Source organism: Papio anubis, chromosome 6 (genome assembly GCF_008728515.1).
Source record: "Papio anubis isolate 15944 chromosome 6, Panubis1.0, whole genome shotgun sequence".
In the NCBI taxonomy this organism is placed as follows: Eukaryota; Metazoa; Chordata; class Mammalia; order Primates; family Cercopithecidae; genus Papio; species Papio anubis.
In genome coordinates this window covers 37,932,148-37,952,668 of record NC_044981.1, presented here as the reverse complement: position 1 = coordinate 37,952,668, position 20,521 = coordinate 37,932,148, and the positions used below count along the sequence as shown (strand labels likewise).

Here is a 20,521-nt window from a genome sequence, read left to right as displayed (position 1 = left end):
CTACTATTATGCCTTCTATTTCTTTTTCTTGTTTATTATATTGTCTAGGGCCTCCACTTTAGTGTTGAGCAGTAGCAGTGATGGTAGGTTTCTTTGTCTGTGGCTTTTGTTTACAATTGTGATCATGAATTTTTCTGATACACACATCCTCACCTCTTTCCCCATGAGATTAACATTAAGCATTTTCAAGCATTAAGCCAAGGTTAATGCCTGGATTATAGACAGGTAATGAAATAAAGTTATATTGGCAAGAGGACTCAATCTATACCTCATTAGAACTCTTTTCTCACTTTCTGAGTCAACCCATCCGTGTTTGTCATCAGTAATCCAAGAGGTAATACATTCAAAACAACTTACTTGAAAGGTCTTAGTCACAAGTGGTTTTGCTCCAGTTGACAGTTGGCTTCATGAGAAATGTCTTGTCACTAGAAATATTATTTTAAATGCTTTGATAGTCTTCAAAAATTTTCATTGTTCAAATAATTTTTCTTTTGCAATTTTTTATAGACTCCTATGAACCAAGCTTCAACTCGTTCCCACTGCATTTTTACTATTCATTTGTCAAGCAAGGAACCAGGATCTGCAACAGTACGACACGCCAAACTCCATCTGGTTGACCTGGCTGGTTCAGAGCGAGTCGCGAAGACTGGAGTAGGGGGCCATCTTCTAACCGAGGCCAAGTATATCAACTTGTCACTACATTACTTAGAACAGGTAAAATGGGCAGAGTGGGATGTATTAATAGCTATAGCTACCATGTGCTGACCACATACTATGTATCAGGCATTCTATTAGAATTTTTTTAATTATGATAAAATATATGTAACATAAAATTTGCCATTTTTTAAGTACATAACTCAGTGGCATTAAGTACATTCATAAAGTTGTATAACCATTGACACTATCCATTTCTGAGAGTTTTTTATAATCTCAGACAGAATCTTCCCATTCCCCTATATTCTAGTCCCTGGTCGTCTCTGCTCTACTTTCTGTCTCTATGAGTTTGCCTATTCCAGATGTCTCGTGTAAGTGGAATTATGCAACATCTGTCCTTTTGTGTCTGGCTTATTTCACTTAGCATAATGTTTTCAAGATTCATCCATGTTGTAGCATGTATCAGAATTTCTTCCTTTTTTAAATTGAATAATATCCAATTGTATGTCTATGTCACATGCTGATTATACATTCATCTCTTGATGGATACTTGCATTGTTTCTGCCTTTTGGCTATTGTGAATAATGCTGCCAGGAACATTGGAGATCTACTAGCATTTCGTATATAGCATTTTGTTGAAACCTCGCAACAGCCCTAACACCTTTTTCTTGTTTATTCTATTGTCTAGGGCCTCCACTTTAGTGTTGTAGGTGTTAGTTACTATCCCCATCATACAGATTAAAAAATTCAAGTCTTCCAAAGGCCTTCCCACAAGGTTACCCAGCTAGGGGAGGGTGAGGATTTGAACCTAGATTTACTTGGCTTCACAGCCTATACCTTTTCCCACTTTTTGTCTTACTGCTTTATTGTAAAATTGAGTAGTTGGTGTAAATAGAGGTTACAAATGGCTTCCTTTTGCCTGTTTTCAGGCTAGTGGATTAATGATGGGAGCATGACTTTGAGATAACCGACATGTTTTCTGCTTGGGGAGACTGCATTTCGTTGGTCATTTTGACCCCGCGATGATTCTCTTAGCCTTGTCACTTTCCCTTCCTACTTCTACCCCAGGCTGATTACCATCTATCCCAGTATGTGCTCTATTTTTAATTTCTGAATTTAACACCGGGGAAGAGAACACTCATCTGAATTTAGCTAAATAAATCTTTCAGGAAAAAAAAAATTCATCTCTCAAATGAGTGGATTGAATTAGATGATTTCTCAAGTTCCATTTAGCTTTTTGAGTATAAGGGCTGTGAGTTGAATGTTAAAGATGGCAACTACTTCCAAATTCTAAAAAAATAAAATAAAATAAAAAATAAGAAACATGATCAAAAATTGGAATGGAGAAGTACAGAGTCTTGGTAAGGCAGAAGGACTTGCTAACGAATGTTGCAGCTAAAAGATTAGAGGGGAAAAAATAAAACCTTTTTTTAACTGCTTAATGAATCCTTCTGAGGCTGATGTTGCCTTGATGTTAAATGCTATGTAATCATCACATTGGCTAAAAAAGCAGATGGAGAGAAGCCTAAAGGACCCTTTCTGAACAAGGTGCACATGGCCAGACTCCAACCAGATGAATCCCAGTCAGGCAGCACCCAGAGATTAAGGCCTGCCTGGTATTCAGATCATTCTAGTGTTTTTAACAAGAGTCAGCATTCCTAAGCTCTTTCTTGCTCAAATATTACACACTACTTATACTTAACAGAGCTTTTTACTTAATAGAACACTTATAGAACATTGATATGAAAACATAATGGACTGTATTCAAAGAAATGTGTCTGCTTGTTTCGGATGGTAGCACTGTCTGTTTTAATTTCCATTATATCCATCTGTTCATACAAAATTATGTTCATCAGTTGAATCAGACTTCCCACCAATTGTAATCACTCAAGAGAAATGTTCTGCCCTTAATTCTTTTTTTTTTTTTTTAAATTCTATAAGCCTCTGCAAGCTGCTATGTGTCACTAAAACTATTCCTCTCCTCACATTTCTTCTCTTCAAAATTCTTATGACAGCCTCATGTGAGTAGTCTTGGGGGCTATGTGGCATTGGATTTTCTATATCATTAATTTGTTTATCAAACAAATATTTATAATGACCTACCATGTGCTGAGGGCTGTACTAGGCACTGGAGTCCAGTGTGAACAAAATAGAAACAGTCCTTTCCCCAAAGACCTCATGGTATAATGTAGGGAGACATGAATTAAAGACGTAGTCTTTAGGTATGTGGCTGTAAGCCAGGTGAGAGCAGTGAAGAGAAAGTAAAAGGAGTGAGAGGAGCTTGTAGCAGGGTGTCTGACCGAGACTGAGGAGGTGAGAGTTGATGATGGTTTTCTTAGGGCCTGATACCATGCGGAGGAATGAGTAGAGGCAAGCCAATCAAGGATGGGGCAGAGCGTGTCAGGTAGTGGGAATTGTGAGCCTATCAGCTCTTAGCTCCACCCCAGGGGGATGAATTTGCTCAGGGTCTCAATGACATTCACATGTCATTGCCCCTTGGTCTCTGTAACTGATGTTTCATTTTCACCCACTGCATCACTCCAGCTGTTAACCATTTACACTGATACACAAGTGTCTTCACAGAAAAAGAGGAGGTTCAACATAAGATAATGGAGAGAAAAGAGATTAGTGGGAGAGGAAAGAAGAACATAAATATGGAAAAACTAGTCTGTGAACGTGGAGATGTGAAATCTAGGAGTAGCTGCTAGAGAGCAAGTAGGTCGATAGAAGAGAAATTTTTGATTTTCACACAGAAAGAAGAGAAAACCAAGGAATGCATAGGAATAAGAATAATAAATAGAGTGAGAAGATATTTAATGAATAACAAAATTCAAGGACTTATGTTAATCAGCTTCTCTTTATGTAGTACTTTATTATGAGACTAATGAGACTGGAAGTGTAACACAATTTAGTTTAATTAGTTTCATTCATTCATTCATTCAACAAATTATGATTGAATGTTTACTGGGTGCTGTGAGTTACATTAGATAATGGGGATAAATGAATGACTGAGAAGTAGGAGGGGCTATCATGTTAGCAGAACAGCAAAGCATACAAATAAATACTTAGCAATATAGTAATTTAAAACCTGTAATAGAAATCCATATGAGTGTTGGTAATCAATTATTACCCTATCCCCTCTTTCTCAGTTTTAATATGTAAGATAGAGATGGAATGGGAAACCATTTGGTAACTTGCTTTACCTTAATTAGCCTACATTGGTTCCACAAATTCCATGCAGCATTATAATTACTCTTTTGGCCATAACTGTGAGACTTCACACCTGCTCAAAGAGTGCAACCTCTCTGAGTTGAATGTACTTTATTGTGTTCACAAGTAAATAACTTTCTTTTTGCCAGAGTATGGTTGGTTTTGGAGTTCTCCTTGTATATGCAGTACTTTTTCCAAAAAGTTTCCTCAAAGACATTTTAAGCCACAATAACAGGGTACATCTTGGCCTTAGAAACTGAGTTCATGGGAGGAAAAGGGAGACATACATACTTGTCCTAAATCTCACCGAGTGCTCCTGGTGTGACCCACAGCCTCTATCAGCCTACACATCAAGTGAGAAACCACTGCAAATGAAGTGCTTGCTCTGTACTGCTACAGAAATCAGAATCAGAGTTGCCTTCGGCCATTATTCAACACAAATGGGACTTTTCCAGAGTTTTAGTTTCCATTTGGCTTCCACTGAATGTGTTGTGTTCAGGAGAAAAAGTAATGGTGTCAGTGCCAATTGCAACACTCCAAATTTTGTCAGTTTTCATAGGATAACTTTCCAAACACTTCTGAACTCTTTTTTTTTAAAGTCTTTAACTCATTAAATAGTAAATAGAATTATTGATTGCAGGCACAGTTTCTAGGTACTTGGAGATATTATTAAGCATAATGTGAGGTTCCACTCCTTGTCAGTTAGAGAATAGCTTCAGGAATATTAACCATTGTATTTGTACATGCAATCTAAGATGGAAGGAAATGATAAAAAAGTCAGGTTTTATGACCACCCCATTTGCCTGTGCCTTTCAGATCATTTGGCTCCTGCCCAATTTCAGAACTCACAGCAGCCCCACAAAGAATAATCTACCTCTGCCTCTTTCCTGAATACCTGCCATTTCTGGGTCATTCCAAAGTTTTACATCTGCTCCAAGTGGGCTGGGCTTATAGTATTCCTAAAACTCCTTGAGAGCGGATAAGATACCTTCTCAGGGTCCTCTTCTAAAGAAATGGCCCAGGACTGTGTTTATATGATGAAAATTAGTCTTCGAACATTTCATAAAGAACATTTCATGAAGAACATTTCCTTCTATGTCACTGAGTGCTTTTATGCTTACTGAGAACTATTCCAGAAATTATCTCTATTAATCTTTAAAATATTTCTGTGAGATAGACATTCCAATACCACATTTATAAGTGAGGGAACTGAGGCTCACTTTATTTAAGAGGCTCACTTTATTTAAGAGATTTCCCTAAGATGACTGCCTTCATTTTCTCCATTTTTAAGACCATATTTTCTAATCCATAATCCCAGTTTGATCTCTAATTCTTTAGAGAGCCCTTTCTAGAGAGGACATTGGAATTGCCTTTGCAATGTCCATAACAATGAGAAGTGCAGCCAGGAGCCCATCCCAGCTCCCCAGTAGATTCTGACTCACCTAAGTGAATTGGAGCCTGTCTTTCTCCTGCCTACAGTGATAGTTCAAGGATGGGCCCAGTACCCAAGCTCATATCTACTGAAGCTCAGGAATTTTGTTTAGTGATTAGGGAAGAAGAATTCTTTCTCACTTAAGTTATGAATAAGGAAGTACATAACATCAGAGCTTTTGGCAACCATTGTGGGGCCACAAGAAGAGACTGACTTCTACCACATGGAAGATATAGCAGAGGTATGGGTAAAAACTAAGTCCTTGATAGTAGCATTAATCTTTTGGTTTCCTTCTAACCTAAAGCCTTTCCTGTTTCAATCACATGAACCAATAAATTTCCCTTATAATTAAAACCAGTTTGGGTTACATTTTCTGTTGCTTGCAACCAAAAGCAAGTTTACTAACACATGATTTAATTTAATATCAACAGGGGTCAGGCACGATGGCTGACGCCTGTAATCCCAGCACTTTGGGAGGCCAAGGTGGGTGGATCACTTGAGGTCAGGGGTTTGAGACCAGCCTGGCCAATATGGTGAAACCCCATCTCTACTAAAAATATAAAATTAGCTGGGTGTGGTGTTGCATGCCTGTAATCCCAGCTACTTGGGAGGCTAAGGCTGGAGAATGGCTTGAATCCAGGAGGCAGAGGTTGCAGTGAGCCAAGGTTGTGCCTTTACACTTCAGCCTGGGCAACAAGAGCAAAACTTCCATCTAAAATATATATATATATATATATATAAAAAATATATATGTGTGTGTGTGTATACACATACATATATATCAACAAGAAGTTTAATAAGCATATTCTCCTTTAGGTTCTCTAAGTTGTCAATAAAGCCACTGAATGAAAAGACATCAATATTGTTTCCTAGGAGCAGGAAAAAACCAGTGGCATTTGTTTTATAAAAGGACTTCAAAGTACGTAGAGAAATTATTTATAAACAATAATGCCACACTCTCTGCACATCTGTCAGCCCAGCCCCTGTTTGGGTATTTGGGCCCACCTTGCCTGTTTCAGATACTCAATCTGTCCTCTTTGTTCTTAGAGCCTGGAGTTCTGCTTGGCATCTATTGCCACTCTGACTTGGGTCTGCCATATTCCCCACCTCCTTTCCAATGACACTGAAACTTAGTTCTCTCAAACCTCATTCCATACTGATGACCTTCACACTGTTTTCTTGGGACATACTAAGTAATCTTCTCATGCATTCGTTGATTTATTTTTAAAAATTTGTTGAGCACATTTTATATTCATCAAATTTCTTAGTTGTAAACTGGAAAATCCGCTCTAGCTATTGTAAGAAGCATGGCTTATTAAACATAACAAATCTCAAGAAAAGTCAGAAAACTGGGTTTGGCTGCTACACAGAGCGACCAGGAGATGCACCTAACTGCTCTGCAAAGTACTACTGTATAGCCACATGGCACTGGATTCCAGAAACTTCCCTGCAGCTGCCTCAGAAGAACCAGATGCCTCTGCCACCATGCCCCCCATGAATCTGATGTTCTTCCTTACGGCTACCACCTCTCACTGCTCACCTCCAAACCCTACATAGGGCTGTCTGCTTGGTGGAGCTACGTCTTAAGCAAAACATGACTTTCAAGCCAGACTAGGAAAAGTGATTTCATAGGAAGTCAAACTAGAATAAGGGCTGCCATGAGAGCTGAGGGAGACAGCTTTGTTTCTGCCATGTTACCAAGTGCTGAGCACTGTTTTTGGCAGTGTGGGTCGAGCTATGAAGAAGAGAGACAACATCTCTGGCCTTGCAGAGCAGAAAGCCTAGAGGGGAAGCAGATAACAAATAAGTACCTAGATATAATTTTAAATAGTGATAAGTAGTATAAGAAAAATAAAATAGATTAACAGGCTGAAGATAGGTATATTATTTTTGATAGGGTGTCCAGGGAAGGCCCTTGTGAGAAAACAAAATTTGAGCAAAGATGTGAATAATGAGAAGCAGAAAGCTGTATGGAAATCTGGGACAAGAGCATGCTAGGCAGAAGGAACAGCAATTTCAGAGGCTCTGATGTGGGGATAAGCTTGACATGCTGAATCAACAGTCAGAAGGCCAGTGCAGGCCCAGGGAACATGACAGGACATGATGTCAGATAAGTCTGCAGGGAGGGATCACACAGGAGCTGGGATATTATACTAAGTGTATTAGGGAGCAACTTGGCATAACTTAGATTGTGTGAAGATTTTCTGGCTGCAGTATGGAGAACAGATCATGGAAGGGCAAAAGTAGAAGCAGGGAGACTAATCCAAGGCCTGTGTGGTTGCCCAAGCAAGGGACCCCAGAGGCTTGAACTGGAGTGGTGGTGGTAAGAAGAGGTGGCAAGAAGTGGTCCAATTCTTGCAAGTTTTGTAAGTAAACCTAATAGAAGTTGCTGATGGATTGGATATTGGGGATGAGGGCAAATCAAGGATGATTGCCTAAGGTTTTGGCCTGAGCAACTGGGTTGATGATGGGGCCTTAGTAATAATGGGTAAGATCTAGGAAAGAATCAGGCTTGGGGGCAGACAGGAAAGACAATCAAAAATAGAAATCCAGGTGGAGATGTAGAGTTTCCAAGATGATAGTAGCACAGGGAAGAGGTTGAGATTGATGGTATAAACTGGGAAGACATCAGGATATAGATGCATTTAAAAGCCAGGCAATGGCTGGGCACAGTGGCTCACGCCTGTAATCCTAGCACTTTGGGAGGCTGAGGCGGGTGGATCCCTTGAGGCCAGGAGTTTGAGACCAGCCTGGCCAACATAGCAAAACCCCGTCTCTACTAAAAATACAAAAAATTAGCTGGGTGTGGTGATGCACACCTGTAATCCCAGCTACTCCGGAGGCTGAGGCACGAGGATCACTTGAACCCCAGAGGCAAAGGCTATGGTGAGCCAAGATGGTGCCACCGCACTTCAGCACTCCAGCCTGTGCAACAGGGCAAGACTCTGTCTCAAATAAATAAATAAATAAAATGATAATTAAAGCCAAGCAATTGGATGAGATTACATAGGGAGAGAGTGTAGATAAGACAGAAAAGAGGATCAAGAACTGAGCCCCAGGGCACTCCAAAGTTTGTACTTTGGGAATAAGAAAAAGAAATATTCATTAACTAGTTTTTGAGGAAAGATGAAAACCAGGAAAGTGTGATGTCCCAGTTACCAAGTGAATAAAGTGTTTCCCAAGGGAGGCACTGAGTACCAGTGTTGCATACTTACTCAGCTCAGAAGTCTTGTAAGATGGCAATCAGTGCTCTTGGTACAATGAAGGTTGCTGATGACCTTGGCAAGAGCCATCTTAGTTTAGGACTGTAGTGGGCATGCAGAATGGGAATTGTCCAGATGAAAGGGAAATTAATTCAGAAGAGAGAGGAGGTAATTGTAGGAGAAAAGTAGGAGGGAGCAGATGAGGCCAAGGATGGAGGGCTGGCCTTAGACAGGAGCAGGACAATAAGAAGGCGAAGGGCAGAATGTACAGGGGCTTTAACGATGGAGACATGAGATAGCCCTGGTCAGGGTTCTGAATCTATATCTGTCATATCTAGTAGAAGTGTGGCCATCAGCTCAAAGTGAAATTGAGGAGAGGAGAGGGTGAAGAAAGGTTTGAAGGAAAAGGAGAAAAGTGTGAAGGTCTCATTTCTGAGAGTTGAAAAGTGATTTTTGAGAGAGAGCGATCACAGGATTACTGAATTTACCAACACCTGTGGTCATGAATTTAGAGTGAGACTAGTGGTATAGTTACGTATTTTGCTCAAAACAGCCTTCAGAAAGCAATGCTCCCTTTTTGTTTTGTAAACCAAAAAAGTAGAGGTGATGGAAATTACACACCTGGGAGGAGGCAGGACTAGAACAATGACAGGTGTTGGCGGAGGTATTTTCAGGAGCCAGGGCCTTGTGATGCCCTTGAAGACACATCCTGTGGGTGGCTGATTCCTGCTGCCTTGTAATGAACGTTCTAGCACTGGTTTTGTCTGCCCAGGATAACCCTGAGCCCCAAGTGCCTCCTTTCGGGACAACCCCAGCAGTCTTTGCTCCATTTGCCATCCATCCATTTAGTACCTTCCCATTAAGTACCTAAGGAACTCATGAAGTGTAAAGTGAGCAAGCCTGAGCTGAACCAAGGTAAACTACCCCTGTTGCTTACAATGGGAGCAAACCTATATTCAGCACTTGTTATGGGCTAGGTGCTATTCAAGGTAATTTGCACATTTTAACTCTTTTAATCATCTCAACTACCTGTGAGGTAGGTACTATTTTTATTCCTGTTTTACAGATGAGGAGACTGAGGCATGTTGAGTGACATGCCCTAGGAAAGCTAGGACTTGCACCTAGACAATCTTGCATGAGAATCTGGGACTTCAACCACCATCCTATACTGTTTCCCTTAGTTATTGTTTACTGGTATATGGCCCAATTTTGGTAGTATTAAAGTAATTAAAGTAATCAGGCATGTTTTACTCTTGTGTTTTTATACAAATTTTCCAATCGCTATAAACAGAATAATAGTATATCCAGTTCTATACAGGTTATTTCATTTGTCTAAAAATCATGGGGCTCACAATGCTACAGTTATGGTACATTTACTTTATTCAGTCTTCACCATCTTGTAGTGAATATTGTTGTTAAGATATTTATTCTGTACTCAAGCTTTGGGCTTCACCCTGCATTTAGTTGTTATTTCCTTTTGCATTTTTATTGCTGTTGAAGCTCCGTTGTTTGTCAGGTGTGCATTTTCTGCTAAATTAATCCCATTACCTTTCTACTTTACCACAGGTTATCATTGCCCTTTCAGAAAAGCATCGTTCACACATTCCTTATAGAAACTCCATGATGACCAGTGTCCTACGAGACAGTTTGGGAGGGAACTGCATGACAACTATGATTGCAACACTCTCCTTGGAGAAAAGGAATCTCGATGTATGTTGGCTCTTCTTTCTGGAGATCTTAATCTAGGTTTTTACTGCTAGCTGGTGAGACAGAGTTGAGGATCTTGGGTGGGTTTCTACCTTTTCAGCTGGGTTGAGTTATGCCTTCAGAGGGCACTACCCTACAGAGTTCACAGCTGTGGGCTATTTGTCATTGTTATAATAACCCCATTTGAGAATTGACTTCACACAGCACAGGATAGTTTGAAGAAGCCTCATACACAGATTTTGGAAGGCCTACTGATGGGTTGGCTATGTCACCCAAAGAAATGGGAAAGCTGACCCATCCGCTTCTCTTGCTTGATGTTGCCCTGATGACTAAGAGCTGGATACCTTGGAGATATCTCTGAGATGTGTCCCTAGAAACGTTGCTGAGTGAAGCAACCGGGATGCTTTGGCAGGAGCCAGCTACTGAATGGCTCTTCTGGGTTGCTTTAGAGCCAGCTGATGTTTCATGTTTGGGATCCAGACACTCCCCAGAGGAGGAAACAAAGCCAAGACTTTGATTGTAAGATGCCTTGACCAGCCTCTCTTTTTGACCTGTTATGAATCTTTATTTTGTGATCTTTCATGTGTGTGGATTATGGCTCTTGCTATGATTATGATTCATATATGTGGTTCTGGTCTAAGTGATCGACAACTGAAAACACATACTCTACCAGCTGCCATTTAGGACCTCATGATCTCTCACTTTTTGGCATTGGTAATTTTATTAAGCCAAAATAAAATTTAGTTAAAAAATAATGTTCTAGAGCAGGAGTCCCTGACCCCCAAGCTGTGGACCAGTGCGAGGTCTGTGACCTGTTAGGAGCTGAACCGCGCACCAGGAGGTGAGTGGTGGTGGAGCTAGCATTACTGCCTGGGCTCCACCTCCTGTCAGATCAATGGTGCCATTAGATTCTCATAGGAGTGTGAACCCGATTATGAACTGCACATGCAAGGGATCTAGGTTGTCCGCTCCTTATGAGAATCTAATGCCTGATGATCTGAGTTGGAACAGTTTCATCCTGAAACCACACCACCTGCACCCTCTGTCCGTGGAAAAATTTCTACCACAAAACCAGTCCCTTGTGCCAAAAAGGTTGGGAACTGCTGTTCTAGAGCAAAGCTTCCTAATTTAGAGGCATAGTTCCTCATTGTGAGTTTTATACACATCACTTTTTAGGTATGTATCTTTTTTCTGTGAATAAAAATTAAGCTTTCTCTAGAGAGAGATCTCTGTATGCCATAATATTTTAAGAAGTTACTTTGCTTTCTTAGGAGTCTATATCTACCTGCAGATTTGCACAGCGAGTGGCACTCATAAAGAATGAAGCTGTTCTTAATGAAGAAATTGATCCCAGATTGGTAAGCACCTTTTAACTATATTAAAAAATATATTGAAGTATGTCAAAGATTAGCTAAAACTTGTAGGTGCACTTACTCTGTACTGGGAATGTTCTAAGTAGTGGAAACGTATTAACTCATTTAATCCTCTAAATAACCTATAAGTAGATGCTATCTGTATCTCCACCTTAAAGATGACAAAACCGAGATAAAAAGATGTTTGGTAACTTGCTCAGAGTCATAGGGCTAATAAGTAGCAGAGTCGGCCTTCACACCCAGGCAGTCTAACTCAAGAGCCACTGCTCTTCCTACTTGCAGCTTCCCATTGCTTCCCGTCAAAGACGTGCAGAGAATCCTAAGGACTCATACAACAGAATCACACATGATTACATTTATATGAATAACTTAACCTTTGAAAATACATCAGTTTAACTATCGAGAGACAATAATAGTACATCTTTGTGTGTGTGTGTGTGTGTGTGTGTGTGTAGAGACAGAGTCTCGCTCTGTAGCCCAGGCTGGAGTGCTGGAGTGCAGTGGCATGATCTTGGCTCACTGCAACCTCCAACTCTTAAGTTGGAGCAATTCTCCTGCCTCAGCCTCCCGAGTAGCTGGGATTACAGGCACACGCCACCACACCCGGCTAATTTCTTTTGTATTTTAGTAGAGACGGGGTTTCACCACGTTGCCCAGGCTGGTCTCGAACTCCTGAGCTCAGGCAGTCCACCTGCCTTGGCCTCCCAAAGTGCTAGGATTACAGGCGTGAGCCACCGTGCCAGGCCAATAATAGTCCATCTTATATAAAAGCTCATAAAGAAAGAAAAGTTCTAATAGCCATTCAGTAGAACCATATTTTACATACTCATTCTGTCCCTTGTTCTAGTATTTTTTAAAATTCATTATTGGCTTGATCCGTCAAACTTCTAGTTTTATAACAGTAAATCCTGCTTTATCAAAAAACTGTTTTTAAGCAAAAAAAATTTACATGGTAATAATTTAGCTTATCATAAATGCAGATATTTTCTATTCTCTATTTTGTTAGTTTTCTGTAAATGAAATGCAACACTGAATCAATTTATGCCAACGCTGAAAATGTTAAAATAAAATATCTCAATTATATCAAATTCCATAATTAAGATTATATTATTTTTCAAATCGCTCAACTTTTCTTATTTCTCTGGAAAATAAGCTGGTATGGGCTTAGTAATCTGCATTGTAAAAAAAATGTGAAATCTTTTTTTTTTTTTTTGAGACGGAGTCTCGCTCTGTCACCAAGGCTGGAGTGTAGTATCATGTTTTCAGCTCACTGCAAGCTCCGCCTCCCAGGTTCACACCATTCTCCTGCCTCAGCCTCCCGAGTAGCTGGGACTACAGGTGCCTGCCACCACGCCCGGTTAATTTTTTGTATTTTTAGTGAGATGGGGTTTCACCGTGTTAGCCAGGATAGTCTCGATCTCCTGACCTCGTGATCCGCCCACCTCGGCCTCCCAAAGTGCTGGGATTACAGGCGTCAGCCACCACGCCTGACCAAAAAAATGTGAAATCTTACCAGCAGTGTTTCATTTATAAATTTCTAAAATCAAAAAAAAAAGATCAAATTAATTGTTACCCATATTAATTATTACTTCCCCTTGATTGTCCTTTCTCCTCTTTCTCCCCATGGAACGACAGAGGGGAAGGAGGACAAAGGAATAAGGAGGCTATCTGCTTTGTTCTGCTTGCCTCAGAAAGCACCAAGCTCCTCTGATGGAGTTCTCTTCTGGAGAAACCAATGGGTGAGGCAGCATCGATTTCAGCATAGGCCCTGGTCAGGTATCAGCATCACACAGTGTTCCTGCTGGGGAAAGGAGACAGAATGCAAAGGCATGATTCGGGCGGAACTGAACTCCTAGGTGGATTTTGTTGCTGTCCCTACCCTTCTACCCTTCCAGTAGTCCTATAGCATTACAATGCCGAATGAGAAAGAGAGTTAACAAAGTGACTAGCCCAAGGCAAAAACTAGTTCAGAATTTACGGAAAATAAACATATTAGACATTGGAGGGTTTTATTGGTTTGTTTTTTGTTTTTGTTTTTTGTTTTTTGTTTTTTGTTTTTTTTGCATTTGGCTAGAGGCTTTTCTTTGAAGGAATGTGAAGAATTTGAAAAAAAGGTAAACATTATTATGTGTTTGATATAGGTCTGTGAGAGATTTGAAGAAAAGAGAAATGAGGAATCAAAAGCTAATAGCTGATAATTGATTGAACAAATGTTGAGGTCTTCCTGGTGCAGACTAATCTGGCAATTGACAAGTGCTGTTTCCTGGTCTCTTTTATAATTGCTTCTAAAAACTGACATTACTGTCAGTCATTTTATGTACAGAGCTTGTCTGAGGCACAAGTGACAGTTGAGAATTTGTCCTACAAACCACTCAAGACCAAACTTGGGTGGCATTTCCTATATCTTACTTTCAAAATTTAATGGCAAATATGAAGCCAGCCAATAAGGATTTGTCCTGCTTTCTTCAAAAGTATTGGTACCTCAGGCCGGGCGCAGTGGCTCACACCTGTAATCCCAGCACTTCGGGAGGCTGAAGCAGGTGGATCACCTGAGGTCAGGAGTTTGAAACCAGCTGGATCAACATGGAGAAACCCCGTCTCTACTAAAAATACAAAAAATTAGCCTGGCGTGGTGGTGCATGCCTGTAATCCCAGCTACTCGGAAGGCTGAGGCAGAAGAATTGCTTGAACCCAGGAGGTAGAGGTTACAGTGAGCCAAGATTGCGCCATTGTGCTCCAGCCTGGGCAATAAGAGCGAAATTCCATCTCAAAAATAACCAAACCAAACCAAACAAAGCAAAAAAAATATTGGTACCTCAGAGAGACAAGGTGGTAAAAGAACTATGAGCAAGGCCAGAGCCTGTGGTGACTGGGCGTGAGCTCAAATCTCCTAAGGATGTCTCTAATGCCAGGGTTCCTTCAGTAATTGGATGGGAGGCATAACTGTAGTAATCTCAAAACCAAAAACACTTGGCTTAGTTTTGAGATTTTTATTCAATAAGACAGGAGAATAATTTGTTATTAGATTTGACTTAAATGCCTTAGTAAAAATAGAAAATATGACATCAATATTAGTTTAATAGAGAAGGGTGCCAATGTAGTTACTGTCTAAGGATTTTCATTCTGTGTAGATTGATGATCCTAAGAATATTTTTTAAAAAGAAGCAAACAAAACCCACATGAGCCTGTACATTTCAGTAAAATTCTAGGAGCACGACATGTTCAAAATACTCAATATCATGTTCTTTGTGACTTCTGGTCCTGTTGATATGGTCCAAATAATCTGAAACTCACCTATATACCCAAGCATTTTTGAAATACATATGTAAGGTTGAAAGGAAGTAAGGGAATTTTCCAGAGCCCAGAAACTAAGCTGAGGCTGCAGTTGTCCTGGAGTGGAGATGTAAAGGAGGTTGTAGCAAAGGAATAGAGATCAAAGCCCTGGGATGTTGCAAGATGGGTGCTGAACCTGACATCCTCTCTTTTCCCCAACACAAAACCAGTGAAAGGGAGAATTAGAAAAACAAAACAAAACAAAACAAAAACAATCTATCCACTAGCATATGGAGAAGTCAGGCAAGCTTGTCCACTTTAGACTGGTCTATAGGTAGAACAAAAAGTAGTTTCTCTGAAAACTACTCTGAAAAATGTGAAACCCTAGCTCTGCCTCACATAGGTTTGAAGTTCAAATTTACATAACCCCTGTAGTCTGACAATCCCCAAGCAAAAGAAGTTAGAAAATGAGTAAAGCGGGCCGGGTGCAGTGGCTCATGCCTGTAATCCCAGCCCTTTGGAAGGCCAAGTGGGTGGATCATCTGAGGTCAGGTGCATGGCCAACATGGTGACACCTTGTCTCTACTAAAAATACAGAAATTAGCTGGGTGTGGTGGTGGGCGCTAGTAATTCCAGCTACTCAGGAGGCTGAGGCAGGAAAATCGCTTGAACCTGGGATGCGGAGGTTGCAGTGAGCTGAGATGGTGCCATTGTACTCCAACCTGGGTGACAAGACAAGAGCAAAACTCTGTGTTAAAAAAAAAAAAAAAAAAGTAAAGCTACTAAGAGAGAGAAAGGAAGGAAGGACAGACCAGATCCTATGGTGTTTTTCTTTCAAGTTTTGAGTAATACCAAATATTCCAGAAAGGATAAAAGCTGGATCAAGCCTGCTAATTTTTGTTTTAGGAATTTTGCATTATGATAGGAAGATTATTAATATGACACAGTATCACGAACTAGTTGGGTTTATTTTGGGAATTCAAGGTAATCTGTCACTAGAAAATATATCAATGTATAGTGTAAGAAAAAAATGAGAAAAGTTAAAAGCAAATTTAAGATAATGGTAATGGGGAATTCATTTGGGGAAGACTATATAGGGGTGAGGTCTTCAGACAGGTCTGTAATGTTCTATTTCTTAAGTACAGGGTACATGGATGTTCACTTAAGCTAAGTAGTGGGTACAAGGTATTCTTTTATATTGCTTTATATGCCTGAGACTGTTTATACTAAAATACTAATCACATGAATTAATATGATTCATCACATTCAGAGTTTAAAGACAGAAATTATATTATTTCATCCCTAGTTGCAGAAAAAGTGTTTGAGCACATTAAACATTCAACCATACTTTGAAAACATCATTTTAAAGGTGAAATGTTAGAAGAAATAAGACAGGAATGTCTTAAGAATTGAACTTGGAAGTCCTAGCTAGGAAAATGAGACAATAACAAGAAATAAAATGTATAAGAATTAGAAAAGAAGAAAAGCATCTGTCATTACTTGCAGACAATTTTATTGCTTACATAGAACATCCAAGACTATTTAATGATAATAGAATGCCCGAAGTTTCAGAAAATTATTTGGTACGTAATCCATACATAAAAATGAGTTGCCTTCCTATATGCCAGAAGCCAACAGTTAGAACATATAATTTTACAAAAATTATATTTACAGTATCAACAAAAACTTTTAAATTCCTGATAGAAAATATAATTAAAGACATGTAAGGTATTTATAAAGAAAATTATAAATCCTTGTTGAAAGGAATCAGTGGAAAGCTATACCATGTTTATGGATGGGATAATTTAATATCATTAATTTGATGTCTGACCAAATTAACCTTTTAATTGAATGTAATAATTCCAGTTAAAATTTGAGGAGAACCTTTGGTAGAATTTGACAAGTTGGATCTAAAATTTACGTGGAAGAGCAAATGGCCAAGAATAGCCAAGTCTATTTTGGATAAGAACAGGATGAAAGGGGCTTATCTAGATGCCAACTTTCTTAAGATTTAGTAATTAAATCAGTGTGGTATTGCCATTTATAGTAAAATAAACAAATGTGTTTAACCAATAACCCAGAAATAGACACATTTATATGTATAAACATATTATATAATATAATTATAATAGCAAACCTTGTATGGTTAGCCATTTAAAATAAATTAAAATTTGATCCCTATTTCATACCTTATACAAAATAAAATCCACCTAAATGTGAAAATTGAACCTTTAACACTTTTAAAAGATCATATAAGAATATATTCCTACAATTTGGGATAAGATAGATTTTCTTTCAAATGACACAAAAGTACAACCCATAAAGGAAGAAGGTGCTAATTAGATTATATTGAAATTCAGAACTTTCATTTAACAAAAAGAACACTGCAAAGTGAAAAACAGGACATAAATTGAGAGAAAGCAGGTGCACTGCATAAAACTAACAAAGGATTCACATCTAGAATATAGAAAGAAGCTAGCAAATCAATAAGGAAAGGAAAAACAAGTAAATGGAAACACGGACAAGAATGGGAATAAATAATTTTGAGCAAGGAAGAATCCAAACTGCCAATATACATATGCAAAATGATCAACTTCACAAATAATCACAAAAATGCAAATTAGAACCAAAATGAGATATCATTTTACACCTACCAGATTGGCAAAACGAAAGTACCTGTCAATATTACACACTGACAAAAATGTGGGCACAGGAACTTACATCTGTAGTTGATAGGAATGTAAATTTGTACTACTCTGAAGCGCAATTTAACAATATATAATAAAGGCAAGATACATATACTCTCCAGTCAGGAAATCCTACTTCTAAAGTGCACACTATAGAGAAACTCTTGCATACGTGCTCAAAGAGATTCATAATGTTCATAGCAACACTGTTCGTAATAGCAAAAGTAAAAATCCTAAATGTTCGTCAACAGGAGACAAATAGATTCTGATATATTCCTTTACTGAAATACTATATATCCATGAAAATTAATGAACTAGAGCCACATGAAGCAATATTAATAAGCTTAAAATCACAATGCGAAGGACAAGAACAAGTTGCAATTACATGCAGTAATGTAACATTTACATAAAGTTTAGGGCATGCAAAATGATACAATACATTATTTATGAGTACATGCATACATATGGAGTAAATGTATGAAAACACACAGAGAAATCAGATCTCTTAAATGCAGTACAGTGATCACCCCAGGAAGGATGGAAGGGGGATACCAATAGGGAGTTCCAGTTACATCAGTAATGTTTTATTTGTTTTAAAAAAATTATAGAGGCCAGGCAAGGTGGCTCATGCCTGTAAACCCAGCACTTTGGGAGGCCAAGGTGGGCAGATCATGAGGTCAGGAGATCGAGACCATCCTGGCTAACATGGTGAAACCCTGTCTCTACTAAAAAAATACAAAAAATTAGCCTGGCATGGTGGCACACACCTGTAGTCCCAGCTACTCAGCTGAGGCAGGAGAATAGCTTGAAACTGGGAGGCGGAGGTTGCAGTGAGCCAAGATTGTACCACTGCACTCTAGCCTGGGTGATAGAGTGAGACTCTGTCTCAAAAAAAAAAAAAAAAAAAAAAAAGTCTAGAACTATTTTGACAAAACGTTAAGATTTAACAAAGCTGGCTTTTTATACCATTACCCATTTTCGTGTCCATAAAATCGTTCATAATTGTAAGAGCTGTATGTTCTCTGTCACCAAGTTAACCTTATTGAGAAGTTGACATTTGCTCTGCCTCTTTACCATTTGTAGATGATTAAACGCCTACAAAAGGAAATCCAGGAACTGAAGGATGAACTGGCCATGGTCACTGGGGAGCAGAGGACAGAGGCACTCACAGAAGCAGAGCTCCTTCAGTAAGCCTGCAGCCTTTTTTTTTTTTTCTTTTTCTTTAACAGTGAAAGTTTGTGTTAACTTCTTTGTTGGCCCTAATGTTATGAATTCACCTCAAAGCATGAAGGTCTCCTGGGACAGTCTGAAATTGCATTTAGGCGCCAGTTAAGAGTGGCGGCTTTCCATGAAAAGCTGGATAAGGCTGGCACTGTTTTTGCCGCCTCAGCTTTGAGGAAGTAAAGAACAGAGCAAAGAGAGGATGGGAATATCCTTCTCATGCCAGCTGAAGAAAAGGAATTGTATAATAGTCATGCAATTTTAAAACACACACACCAAACACTCTTGAGCTGTGGGTCTCAGATCTGAAAGGAATTCAAGAGACATCCTTTGTATTAAACAGCATCTTACTACAAGCACCAATTTATCCCATGCCAAAGTAAGCTCTCTCCTTTAATAAATGGATGGCCCATATATTACAGCTCAAACACTCTAACTGGGAATGAAAGCAGGTATTCAGGGCTTTATACAACTGCGGCATCTTTCAGAGCCTTTAGATTTGCAGCCATATGGCATATCAGTGGTACAATGTGGCTCTCATTCTCTCTCTGATCACAGTGGGTTTTCTTGTTTCTGTGCTGCTTATTAAGCATGTATTGGGTAGTAAGAATGGGCCAGACTTTGAAGGCCATGTCATTCTCTATTTCCAAATGAGAAATAGAGCTACATAGGACTTTTCTAAAGATATACTATAATTTCAGCTAACACTCCCTTAATGAAGAAAATTGTAAATAAGAAAGAGAATAAAAGTAATTGTCTTTAAACTATTTCATAGCTGCCCCTGAGGTAGGTCTAAAGCTTGAGAAGCCTCAGCAAGGTTTCTGTTATAGTCAAAGCTTTCACTCCTGTGGGATAGCGTTTCCTAATTCCAGAACACTGTATTTAATAATATGATAGGCCCCTAAGGCTTTTCTTGCAAGACTGCTTTGTGGCATATTTGCAATTAAGGGGAAGCATATTGCCAAAAATTCAAGTTAAAAAAAAAGTTTTATGTCGTTTCTTCAAACAACTTGGGATATCGTAGATATTGAGAACACTAACCTCAGACTATCTTCACTATGGTGCTCCTTTCCCCTCAAAGAAGGGAATTACCAATTATTGTCTTTGAAAAGGTCTCTTCAGAATTTTGATCTACAAGTCAGGATCCAGTCAAGAAAACAGAACCACTCTAGGCCTTTTAACAAAAGGAATTTAATATAGGAAATTGATTGCCAGGGGACAGTTTTGCTGAGAAACTAAACAGGAAATGAAGCAACACCCCAGAGATCAGTAACAGCAGGAGCCTCTATGCCCCTAGGATTGCAGGGACAATAGGAGAAGGTGATGATACCAGAACCTACAAGCAGGAGCTGACAGGCAGAAGCTAGACCATACTGGGTGCTGTCTGACAGCAGCTGCAGCCATTGAAGAGCCACAGGTGCTAGTTGAGACACCATCCAAAGGGACATCCTTGGCTTCTCTCACATCCCCCTTTCAGTCTTCCACCAGTGCTTCCTGTTGGCTGAAGTTACCCAGAAGCCAGTTGCTAAAAAAGTCGAGGCATGTAGTTTCTTGTGATGCAGAGTCAAATAGGGGAAGGGGGAAACTGAGTCTAAAAGCAACATATTCAATCAGTACCAATGTTCACACCTATAATCTCAGCACTTTGGGAGGCCGAGGTGGATGGATCACCTGAGGTCAGGAGTTCGAGGCCAACCTGATCAACATGGAGAAACCCCATCTCTACTAAAAATACACAATTAGCTGGGCGTGGTGGCACAT

General features: G+C 39.4%; 1 protein-coding gene across 4 annotated transcripts in view; it reads left to right on the top strand.

The window, feature by feature from the left end:
* The window catches only part of KIF6 (kinesin family member 6), a 378,196-nt gene that overhangs the window by 129,333 nt on the left and 228,342 nt on the right, over nt 1-20,521 (top strand). For all 4 annotated transcript variants that reach the window (XM_009205064.3, XM_017957846.2, XM_009205067.4 and 1 more), the window contains 4 exons: nt 508-714; nt 10,066-10,209; nt 11,478-11,564; nt 18,623-18,726. In XM_009205064.3, the coding sequence (XP_009203328.2) occupies nt 508-714; nt 10,066-10,209; nt 11,478-11,564; nt 18,623-18,726 (542 nt within the window). The remainder of the gene's footprint in view (nt 1-507; nt 715-10,065; nt 10,210-11,477; nt 11,565-18,622; nt 18,727-20,521) is intronic.